Raw genomic sequence first — 11,842 nt, forward strand, 5'->3', positions numbered from 1 at the left:
TTCAGCCTTCTGTTACTATCTGCCTAAGAGTGATTTTAACAGAATTGTCTTCCGGCAGGTAAAGAGAGCTGTTTTGAGAGGATCGTGTCACGATTTGGAAAGAAGGTCACCTATGTGGTAATTGGAGATGGGCGTGATGAAGAGGTTGCAGCTAAGCAGGTGGGTGTCTGAGTCTACAGATGGGGATGTGGGTTGGTGCAAAGGGGAGGAACAGCAGCAGCATTTTTCTGCAGGGACTCTCCAGGGCTATACTCTTCAGGCCAGGAACAGGTAGGGGAGATTTTGCCTTTGATGCAGAAGAGATCTTTCACTACATTAAGATGGGGAGTTATCTGTCTCTTGATGGTTTTATGTTTCTGTTTTGCTCTTGTTTAGGTTTGCAGTTGATGTGTACTTGTAGTCTGCTAGTGTGGCGCTGTCCTTGTAAAACAGTTTTGATGTTATCATAAAATCAGTATAATACAATTTCTCTGAAGCACTGAATGAGCCAGGACTCAATTGCCAGCAGTCAGATCAGTAGACAACAACTACCATTAATTTGAATTACAAGCCGGGAGCAAATGATTTGGACAGACCTGAACAGGTTGTCCAGTCGTGCTAACTGAAGGCAGGGAAGTACACAGACTGCTGCCAGGACAGGGTCTCTGCAGGCTTCATCCTGCCATATGGCAGTGTAGTCATGTACACAGATTCCCTGGGAGCGCTGCAAAGGCTTTCCTCTGTGAAGCAGCAGCTCACAGCTGGGCACTGAGATTTCCATCACGACTGTGCAGAGCAGCTGACAGCCAGTGATGGTGCCAGTCATAAACAGATGTGCAGATGAGACAGGCTTCTGGTATCAGTATGCGTACGGCTGGGATAAATTCTGAACATGGTATGCTCAGACAGTGCCATCTCAAAGGCTGTGTTGCTTAACTCTACAGGTTAACTCTACTTCCACTTAGCTGTAAAATCACTCTGATAAAACTAACTTTGTCATCTTTTTGTTACAGCACAACATGCCTTTCTGGAGGATCACAAATCATGCAGACCTTGTGTCTCTTCACCAAGCCCTCGAATTAGACTTCCTGTAAGAAGTTGAAGCGTAGGCGTGACTGTGGCTCCTACAAGCCCTCTCCATCACTGAGGAGGCAGAAATCTCATATGTTTGGGGGCTCACTTTTCAGCTTGATGAAGAAAACATAGCTAATGCAAATTGTACAGTAGAAAGTGACACCAGGTCATTTCCTCAGGAGCACAGGCCCTATCAAGTACAAAGATGTCATATAAAGAAGCACTGGACTCATTGCTAGAGCTTGTCTGAAGAAGAGACTTGCAGAAGCCAGCTGAATTCTTCTAGCAGGTAGTCTCCAGAGGGGTAATACAGTAGCGGAAGTGTTTGTAAGAGCCTTCTCCTTTCTAATCAACTTAGTTATAGAACCCAAGTAAATACAAAACCTTATTTTTATAGAAAAATACTGTTGGCAGAGCTGAACCTCCCTTGTTAACAAAGCCAAAAAGAGCTATTGTTTTTTTCCATGGGTAATATTAATGAAAATGTCAAAAATACGTCTTCTGCTGTGAAATGTGTCCTCTCTCCTTCCCCGGATGTTCAAAGCAGTTAATTTATTACAATTTCCTTACATTGTTTCTGCAACATGGGATTACTGGAAAATAGAGAAGGGAATGTTTCTGGAATAAGTAGTTCCTTGTAGAGGAAAGTACTGGGGTTCCTAGTTATCCCATTGGTTCCTAGTCAATGTGTGCACATTGCACATGGCCCCAAGCCCTATTTACAAGCTGGAGATCATTGAATTCCACCTATCCATGACCTAGGCTGTAGATCCCACAGATTTTCCATGCAAGGGAAAAGGAAACTGCCTATGAACATTACATACAGTAGAGCACTATTGCAGACAGTGCTCAGATGTGAACTGTTGGCCCTGGAATAATTCGAGAGAGATCTAAAGCCTCATGAATGTTATAAAGAAGGGTATGGTAATTAACCTTCACCTCTGCTTTCCTGATTCCATTTGTGCGAGTGAATTCCTTTAAGTAGAATCAGGTTCGATTTCCTTGTATTCTTCTTTGCATTAGCCTAACTACATAGTTAGAAACAATTAAAAGAAAACCCTTGTTAAGAGGGACTTAATTTTCTAGGACACTGTGATTTGGCAGCCTGGAGCACACTGGCCATAGGACTGATGGTTACACTGATTTTTCTGCTACCATCTCAGAAAAAAAAGGCTGGAGTTGGTGACCTGCAGTAGCACTAGTCAGAAATAGCCAGCCAGAGACTCAGGACTGGCATGGGAGCTTGAGCCAGACTGGTTTTGGTGCCAGGTCAGGCTTTGTTCAGTGGCACCTGCCTCGTCCCTGTGCCCTAATAGCACCAAGTTAGCAGGTGTCTGAGGCTTCTGTGCAGAGGACAGATGTCTTCTAATCCCCACCATGTGCCTCTGCTTTTCACGCTGAGGCAAGTGCAGCTGCCCCCAAACCATTCCAGACATCTGGTCTCTGGCCCCAGGTCACACATGGGGGACTGGTCTGAAAGGCCTGGCGTTTTGCTCTGAGGAGGACACTGACCCAGTTAGGCTATGCCCACAGAAGCATGTGATGTGTTTACCCCATTTTATACCGTTAATTACTGAGGAATAATTCCCATCAGTGCTGGGGCATTTGCCGGCAGCTCTGGCACTAGAGCTCGGGCCAGCTCAGCACATGCTCTAGCACGGAGGAGTGACTGTTGTTACACGAATGTCGGTCCCTGTCCTGGCTCCCGTCACTACCAGTGAGATGGTGCCTAGAGCAAGTAGTTTGGACCCCCAGAGCTAATTGGCAGGACACAGAGGTCTTCGTATTGAATGTTCATAGCTTCAGTTTTGGTTTGGGGGGAGAGGGGGAAAAAAAAAGTAGTTTCTCTTTCTCGAAGATGCTTACAGGAGTCCTGAGAGTGGTCTGCTTTTCCATCCAGCTCCTTGCTGGGTGTTAGCCTTGTGCTCTGATCTCAGGCAGACATTCTGTGTCTGCACCTTTCCCCCAGAAAACCTTGGCTTCAGGAGCATGCCCTGTATATAGAAGCTGCTGTCTGTAAGCGTAACATCTTCTCCTTTTCGGAAATTTGAGGAACCAATTTCTGGGGACGATGTTTCTGAACAGTTCATTCAGGGGGATTTCTTGTGGTTTCACTGATAGCTGCAGCTCCACTTGCAGCCTGCTGGCCCAGTTGTAGCCCCTGGAGCAATCCTGGAATGTGCTTGAGTGAACAGCGGTAGGATTTGAACAAAAGCATGAGCTGGAGCCCGCTAGGCAAATGAAGTGCATGTTCTCCCATGCATCATGTGCACAGGGTGGAGAGATCAGGTACAGGTGTGCCCAGGGCATTGGGGGAGTCTGTGCAGGTGTGTGCTGGAAGGGTGTTTCACAGCAGGGTGGGCCCCACACAGAGCAGAAGAGAGATGCCAGGGCTACAGCTTCCTTACTCCTGGATCCATAAGGAGTCTAGTTCATTTGAGGTCCCCATAAAGGCTAGTTACTGTGTCAGTCCCAGAGACAGTCTGGGAGGAAGTAAGCCAAGTGAAACCACATCAATACTGTGGGTCTCATATGTCTGTGCTGGTTCCCAAACATCTCTCTGAGGGTCTGCAGCCCATCCAGAGTCTCCTGTAAGCATTCTTGTGCGATGTTTCAGCCTCTGCAACAGCCTCTTCAGAGCAAGCGTCTTGTACTCCAGCAAGCTTAACTTTGGGATTGAAACCTGTGCCTTAACCTCCCACCGTCTGGCTTGGGCAAGTGTCTCCTTTGCTTCATTAACTGTCCAAAGTAGCTTGCAGGGGAGAGAGCCTCGCTGGCCTGCATTGGAGGTGGGATGTGTTTTGCCCAGGTGCTCACAGCAAGTGCTGGAACCAAGATACCAAGCAGCCCGGCAGCCAGCAGGCTTTGCTTTGTGTTTGTTTACTTCAAAATGTTTTAAGGAAATTTTAAAATGACAGCAAAATTTTAGCTGAGTGTGAAACTATTGCAGCCAGTGACATTTCATACTGATATTTATACGATGTCTCCTTGAATGTATGTAAAATACTTTTCTAAGAGGAGGTTGATGGTACATTTCTGTGTTTATGTCAAATAAAAGTTAACCTGACTATTTTATTTTTTCCTCTGCTGGCTGACTTTAAGAAATTCCCTGTCTCTGAGGTGTCAGGAACAGCATCTTTATGCAAGGATTGTTTTGCTTCTTTGTCTCTTTGCTCTCCCATCATTTCCAACCTGGCTGTAGTCGAACTGGTCACAAATCTGAACAGCTGAATAACAGACCAAGGCCTTTCCCGGCCTGTGGCGCTCACTTGCAGCCTGCCTGGGTGCTGCACAGGCAGCCTCTGCCCTCACCTTGAGCTTCACTCTGCTTCACTGCAGCCCCTTAGGTTTTAAGATCTGATCCAGTAATATTTGCTGCCTCCAAGAGCCCTGGTGGAAATGGCTATGTTGGCCCTTGGACTGGAGCATCTCAGAAAGCAGAAGGTCCCACCCGAGCCCACAGCAGTGTAATAATGTCACCATCCACGGCAGGAGAAGAGTGAACACGAGGGCATTACTGGCTGTGGATCCTTCGACTGTTCGTGTTCTGTGTAATGGGAACTGTCCTATGAACTGGAAAAAAATAAAATCTTTATTTTCTATAGTCACTGCTCCGGTCTGTTCTCTGACAACCCTGCAGTCAGTTCCTGTCCTGTGTGAGGTCCCAGGCCCTGGGCTGGATCCAGGATGGGTCCCATGGGGACCCATTCAGCTATGGGTCCCAGCACAGCATTGACACTGGCAGCAGTGAGTGGCCTCCTGCTCCCCTCAGCAGTCTTGAAGGAGACATCAGTGGCACTAAGGTTTTGGCTGTGCTGTGGCAACCAGGATTTGGGCACATAGTGTTAGGGTAGTGAGTCAGACACAAACCCTGCCTCTTTCTTTTGCCCAGGGCTGACGAACAACGTTCATCCCAAAGCAATTACTCTGCAGTGGATGGTGTTGTCCTTTGCCAACACGAAGTGGAGCGTGATCTGCCTGCAAAGCACCATGTTTCTGTGCACCAGACATGAGGCCTGGGGGCACCAGCTAGACTTTGCTCCAGCTCACAGGGAACCCCATCTGTGGGGGGAGCCCTGTTTCCTTCATGCCTAAGCCCAGCCTGCCCAGGCAGTGATGCCTGCCGCAGTGCGCTTAGCGTAATACCCATGACAGCAGTGTCATGGGTCATTTGGATCTCTCAAATTTACATGACAATGTGTTTGGCTGAGCTGATGTATTTGTACCTTCCAGCTCAGAGGTCTGGTCTATACCCTCCTTAGTGGTCATTTCAGTTACTGAGCGAAAACTTGCTTAATTCCAAAGCCTTTTGGTCTTAGATGTTAATGAGCATTTACTTATAAAAGGGCAAGGATAGCAGACCTTATTCTTTTCTGCCCTTGAGTACCTGGCATTCATGTTGTTCTTGCTATAGCCTAATGGTGCTGTTTCCAGCAGGCATCAGGCCCAAATCCTGAGCAGGAGGTGCGCGAGTATTCACGCAGCAGAACTGTCTCAAACCAATGCTATTCACATTAAAGGCTATATGTGGTAAACAGCTGAGAAACAAAGCCATGGACCAGACCAAGGTGTCAGAAGCAGAGTCCTGCGGTACCTGGCCTGGGCAAGGCATTGGGGCCTGACTGCTGCTGCTTTGTGCCAGACCTGCACATGAGTGGTTGGACCTAGTAGGTGAAGGTCTGAGGCAGCAGTGGCACTACTTGGCACTGGGGGGAGGGGGGTGTTCAACCTGACTTGGTATAATTTGTCAGCCACTCTCCTGGGCAGGAGCTGCTCCAACAGGTCCCTTCTGGGGCAAGGAGCTCCTCCTGGCTTGCACCAACCCAGTCCAGGCCCTCTGCTCCCTCCTTGGAGCTCCCTGCACCTCCTCCAGGAGCAACTGAATCATGGAGAGCAGAGGGTCAGCCAAGTAAAGAGCAAAACTCCACAGGGGAGTGCTCGCAGCCTGTGCTGCCTGGCACAGATTTATAGTTTTGGCCTCCCTGTTCAGAGGACACCCTCCTCAGCAACAGCCTCCTGTGGAGGAGGGCCCCATGCAGCTGGGAGGAAAAAAGCCCTCTGCTTGCCTTGTTTCTTCTCACGCATAGCAACTGGGCTCCTGGGGAGCACACTGCTCAGCCCTGCCCTTGTTTCCACAGGGCTTTGGCCTTCAGGAAAGGCAGGAAGAGGCAGGGTAAACATCAGAGTCCTTTTTTCCCTGTCTGCAGAGAATCAACATTTGGAAATGCTTCTACATTTTCCAAAAGGCAAAGCATTGCCATGAGGCCAGAGCGCTCCGCTCTTGGACCCTGACTTTGCACACTCCCCGGGCACCGTACAATCCCCTGCCCTAACGAGGCAGCAGCCCTACTCCAACTCATCCGCTCTGCTAGGTGAGGCTCAAAGGCCATGTGGAGGAGTGCCCGCCTTTCCCTTCCCTCAGCATGACACTGGGTCACATGTTTATACCAGGCAATCTTTGACCTTCATAGCAAAACAGCAGAAGCAGCTCTCTCTGTAGGAATGATCCTACAGCTGCTGCTAAGAGTGAACAAGCTCTCCAGTACCAGTGCCCACATCCATGAGGTGGGGAAGAAAAGGCCACAGGGAAATAAGAAAACTCAGTAGCAGGCACCAGAAGAGGCATGGAAATAAAGGACAAACAGATTTGCTTTTTTTTTTTTTTTGAGAAAAGACTAGTAATAAATAATGAGAGAGGTTGACATGATTGTGCTTCACAGTGTGCCGAGTCCACCATTAACAACCTGGATCTTCCAGGCTTTATAGCAGCAAGAGCCTTGCTGTGGGTCGTGGGACACTGGGCATTTGCAAGTCATCCAAGCTTTTTACCCAGCCCCTCCAACCTCCCATCACTGCATCAGGCTATGTGGTACCGAATTGCTCAAAACAGCAGCCCAAGGCACTAAGCAGAGGCATCCGGAGCAGGACCGGCAAACACATCTCCCCAGCACATTAAATCACTTCAGTGAAGCACAGATCTTCCCCGCAGATCTGAAGTACCTGGACTCAGACAGCAGTGTCAGCAGCAGTTCCATTGAGCAGGCTCTGCTCTCCCCGCAAAGAAACTGCAAACTGGGTCTGGGCCAGCCACTGCATTCGCCTGTTCACAACAGCTGGTGCTGAGCCAACACGAAACTCCAGCCCAACGGTCCTTCCACTGGCATCCACTTCGTCATACCTGTCCTGCTGCTGCGCCCGCACATTGGGATGCAGCCACTTGTAATAGATGAGTCTCAACACAAGCCCCAAAACATAGCAGGGCAGGGCAGCAGAAACCACTGGGATGAGGTACAAGTACTCATCGGAGGGCGAGCGGCACCAGAGCCAGGACACAGCCAGCAGAATGCTGTCCACCAGGATAAAGCTGTGATAGATGATACTGCGGTACAGTGTTCTCCCCTTTGCCACGTTGAACCAGCTGAAGTAGAGGATCACAGCCACCATGGCTCTGTAGAGCTGCTCAGGGCCAGGCGACTCCATGAAGTCTGTCCCCTGCATGTTGACCCAGAAGAACATGGCCAGCCACACAAGTGGGAAGTGCACGACAATACCGTATGGCCAGAGCAAGGCGAAGAGGGCAACCACGAGGATGCGGGGGCAGATGAGGAAAAGGTTCCACAGGAAGTAGATGAAGGAGGAACATAGGCTCAACTCGTACTTGTCCTGCAAAAAGGAGCGCAGGGACTGGTGATAGTCCAGCAGGGACCAGGTCACACACAGGACAGCAGTGCAGATCCCCACTCCTGCAAACACAGCAGTAGAGCAGACTGAGCAGGGGCTCACACCCTTTGTGCTAACCTTGCTCCTAATACCTCCCCTGCCAGACAGAGCTAAAAGGAGCTGTTCAGCAGCCAGGAAAACTGCTGCCTCAGAGGGTCAGAGCATCAGCATCTCTGTGTCTCCTATTCTGTCCCTGGTTTCCTGCTCTTCTCATGGAGGAAGTTGATGCTGCTCTGTTCCCAGCAGATGTCTCCCCTTACCAAGCTTAGTTGGACAAGGAGATGAGGAGGAGGCAATGGGACTGAGTGGCACTGCAGAGACCACTGCCCTTGCCAGTGAAGCCCTCAGCCCATACAGGCAGGAAATGAGTACTGAGCCAACACACTGCTGGGCTCTGAGCACTGCCTTTCTTTAGGCCCATTTCATTGCAGTGACACTTGCTTAGAAGGCTCTTTCCTTCCTTAGAAGGCTTTTTTCTGGATGGGCACCAAAGCACTTTCCTTCCTCATCAGGCTTTGCTCCACTCTTCATGTGTGTCCACGACAGCATTTCCCAGTCATAAGAGTGCCCTGCTTCCCAGCACAGCATCCTGACTTCTCTCCTGACCTTTGGGCCTTGGCCACATATATGGGGTACAGGACCACTCCATGAAGGGTTCTCTTCCGGCACATCCTCCCTTGGGAGAGGTAGGGGAATGACCACAGAGGTCCCCCAGCTTCTACTTCCCTCCTGGGCCCAGCACAGTCCACCAGGGCATGTCAGTGTAGGACAAGGGTCCACCCTCTGCTGCATCACATCAACGAAAAGAGCGATATGGAGAAGAATGATGCTTGAGAACCTCAAGCAAGGGCAGAAGAACAGCATCCTGCTGGGTAAAGCATGGCCCACAGCCACCCAAGGCCTCTCCTGTCCTAGCCTGCTTTGACCCTAAGTTTGCACCCTTGAAATTCTCCTCCCTTGATCCCTGATCACTTACCTTGGGAAGGCTCTGCCTTGTTTGTCCGCAGGATAACGTAGAGGAGCAAGGTGAGCTGTGGAGTGTTCTCCAGGAAAGTCTCGAAGAGACGCAGCATACTGATATCATGGGAAAGGAAGGCCATGTGGCTTTGCTCCTGCTCCGATGCAGCCTTTGCCCGGCACAGCTTCCAGCCCATTTTCAGAGCACAGAGACACCTGTACGGAGACATGGCCCCTAATGAGGAGCTGCTCCAGGTGAGGAGATAACCAGCAGCAGTGCAATGGTCTTGTTATTACATGCAGTTGTGGCAGGACATGGGGTGCACAACTGGACTGCTCCCAAATGGCGTCTGTTCTGGACCACGCCAACACTGGCACACCAGCGAGCAGAAGGGTCAACAGTAACTTGGACCTACCCCTCATTTCAATTCGGTCTCAAGCAACTCTGGCTTCCCTGTGAACACAGCTTATACCTGCAGTTCAGCACAGGGTGCTGGCCCCTTCCAGAAGGGTCTCATGCAAGGTGCCCTCTCCTACACAAATAATTTCTAGGCCCTTAACGTACAAAACCTCCTCCATGTCCACATCTAACAAACTCACAGCCCTCCACTCGCTTGTCAAGCCACATTTTGCTCGAGATTGCATTTCACTAACAGGAGTTCACTTATACAATGGAAAAACAACCCCAAACACTCAGAGATTGATTTCCTCCTCTCCAATTTAAACTGTTTAGGGTTTATTTTAAAACTATTCTCCCGCCCTATTTTCAAGCCAAGCACTGCAGCTTTTGTGTAATGTGTGGAAGGGTGAGGCATGACACAGTCAACCTGCTTCCCAGAAATGACCAAAAGAGGTGAGAATGAAACAAGGTTTCTGGTCTGCTCAGTCTAAGTCTTGGAAGCTGGTTAAACAGAGTATCTTCATTTGCCAGGAGAAAAGACAGAAACAGGTACTGTTTTTGATGTTTAAAAAAAAAAAAAAAGAGGAATCATCTAATCCCGGCATTTCCCTTCACTGTCACTGTCTGCCTGCTGGGAGGGAAGGGAACACAAGGAAATCACAGCAGGATCCTGCAGTTCCCCTTGCGGAGGCCACAACACAAGGACCTTACGTCCTCAGCACGTGCATCGTGGCTACTACAACAGCGTGGCCATCCCCATCTTGTGATGCCTCATTTTGGGATACCCACAAACTTTGACCAAAGCTTTGATGTTTAAGCTGCAGCTCTGTAGCTAGCCACAACTTCTGCTTCATATGGTGAGATCTAGGCATTTTTGTAGGATACAGGAAGTTTCCTAGCAGCAGCTATAACAGCACCGGCCAAAGCAGAAAGCGTCGGGAGCAAGAACCACCTTTCCAGCCCCTTTCCGTGAAAAGTTTTCCTTTCATCTTTTCTGTGGAAACCCAACCACAGCTTTAGCTGCACAAAATCACTGCCTCCGGGAGGGAGCAGGGCAAGGGGCTGGGATGCAGGCATGAGAGGGCTCCTTCACCCCCAGCTGGAGAACTGGGTTTCGGGATAGCCCAGAGTCTCTCCCAGGGAGGAGGAAAAGCAGCAGCGGCCGCAGGATCCCATGGGCCTCTCCCGGCTTCTGCGAAGGGCAGGGATCCAGAGGGCTGCAAATATTCCAGGCGGGATGGCCCCAGCTTTGCCGAGCTGTGACCTGAGTGGGACGAGGGTGAGAAACTCAAGCTGGAGAAAGGACAGGTGCAGGTGACCCTCACCAGCGGGGGCCACCAAGCCGACCCTGGAGGGACTGAGTCCCTCGGCAGGCGCTGAGCCCAAGCCAGCTCGGAGGGAAGGGAGCTGCCGCCAGAGTGGGGAGCGACTGCAGAGAGGCGCTCAGGAGGGCCCAGCCCGGGCCGGGGGTGGGGGGGGGGAGGTGTCAGAGGGCCCAGCCCGGGCCGGGGGTGGGGGGGGGGAGGTGTCAGAGGGCCCAGCCCGGGCCGGGGGTGGGGGGGGGGAGGTGTCAGAGGGCCCAGCCCGGGCCGGGGGTGGGGGGGGGGAGGTGTCAGAGGGCCCAGCCCGGGCCGGGGGTGGGGGGGGGGAGGTGTCAGAGGGCCCAGCCCGGGCCGGGGGTGGGGGGGGGGAGGTGTCAGAGGGCCCAGCCCGGGCCGGGGGTGGGGGGGGGGAGGTGTCAGAGGGCCCAGCCCGGGCCGGGGGTGGGGGGGGGGAGGTGTCAGAGGGCCCAGCCCGGGCCGGGGGTGGGGGGGGGGAGGTGTCAGAGGGCCCAGCCCGGGCCGGGGGTGGGGGGGGGGAGGTGTCAGAGGGCCCAGCCCGGGCCGGGGGGGGGGGGGGGGAGGTGTCAGAGGGCCCAGCCCGGGCCGGGGGGGGGGGGGGCGGGCAGAGAGCCCAGCCCGGGCCGGGGCGCAGGGCGCAGGCACGGCCGGTCCCTACCTGTAGGCGTAGCCGAGCTGGAGGAGGTGGAGGAGAGCGAGCGCGCGGCGCGGCAGCCGCGGCCCCAGCGCCGGCGGGTCGGTGCCGTACCAGAGCCAGCTGCAGCCGTGCGTGGCCAGCGAGGCGGCCCCGAGCAGCGCCAGCACCAGCGCGGCCCAGCCGTGGTGCCCGGCCCGCGCGTACCCCACCGCCAGCCACACGTCGGCCCCCAGGTCCAGCACCGCCCCCGCCGCGCCCGCCGCCGTCAGCAGCAGCTCCAGCAGCCGGTACCGCGGCGGGCCGTCCCGGGCCGCCATGCCCTGGCCCCGGCCCCAGCCCGGTCCCGCAAACTTCCCGGGCGGCGCATCCGCCGCACCCGCCCCACCAGGCCGCGCCGCGCCCGGCCTCGACCCCGCCCCTAGCCCCGCCCCCGGACCGGCCGCACAGCGCTCGGCCTCGGCTCCGCCCCGCCGTGCACCGCCGGCCCCGCCCCCGTGGCCAGCCCCCTGGCCCGGCCCCGCCTTCACCCCCGGCCCGGTCCGGCCCGCCTGGCCCGGCCTTGGCCCCGCCCCGCCCCGCCGGCCCCGCCCCCGTGACCGTCCCCGCCTTCACCCCTGGCCCAGCCCGGCCGCACAGTGCACGGCCTGGGGCCCGGCCTTGGCCCCGCCCCGCTAGCCCTGCCCCCGGCCCCGGCCCCGCCCCCACCCAGGCGTAAGCGCCCCGCCCCGCAGGCAC

The 11,842-nt window shown here is 53.7% G+C and overlaps 2 protein-coding genes across 9 annotated transcripts in view; one reads left to right on the plus strand and one right to left on the minus strand.

The window, feature by feature from the left end:
- EYA3 (EYA transcriptional coactivator and phosphatase 3) overlaps window positions 1-4,657 on the plus strand; it is a 65,121-nt gene extending 60,464 nt beyond the window's left edge. For 6 of the 7 annotated variants that reach the window (XM_067311480.1, XM_067311481.1, XM_067311486.1 and 3 more), the window contains 2 exons: window positions 59-159; window positions 993-4,657. In XM_067311480.1, coding sequence (XP_067167581.1) covers window positions 59-159; window positions 993-1,073 — 182 coding nt within the window. In that variant the 3' untranslated portion in view covers window positions 1,074-4,657. Of the gene's footprint in view, window positions 1-58; window positions 160-992 lie in introns of those variants that run through there. The other variant, XM_067311485.1, reaches the window with a different exon arrangement.
- Window positions 4,658-6,737: 2,080 nt separating this feature from the next.
- Window positions 6,738-11,424, minus strand: XKR8 (XK related 8). Of its 2 annotated transcripts, none has more exons than XM_067311488.1 (3): window positions 11,129-11,424; window positions 8,750-8,946; window positions 6,738-7,796 (listed from the first exon to the last, which is right to left on the minus strand). In XM_067311488.1, the coding sequence occupies exons 1-3, from the start codon at window positions 11,422-11,424 to the stop codon at window positions 7,060-7,062; spliced, it is 1,230 nt and encodes a 409-aa protein (XP_067167589.1). In that variant the 3' UTR covers window positions 6,738-7,059. The 2 variants fall into 2 exon arrangements, with proteins under 2 accessions (XP_067167589.1, XP_013798422.1); XM_013942968.2 differs by lacking the exon at window positions 11,129-11,424 and adding an exon at window positions 10,083-10,467.
- Window positions 11,425-11,842: the final 418 nt, after the last annotated feature.

Source organism: Apteryx mantelli, chromosome 27 (assembly GCF_036417845.1).
Source record: "Apteryx mantelli isolate bAptMan1 chromosome 27, bAptMan1.hap1, whole genome shotgun sequence".
Classification (NCBI taxonomy): domain Eukaryota; kingdom Metazoa; phylum Chordata; class Aves; order Apterygiformes; family Apterygidae; genus Apteryx; species Apteryx mantelli.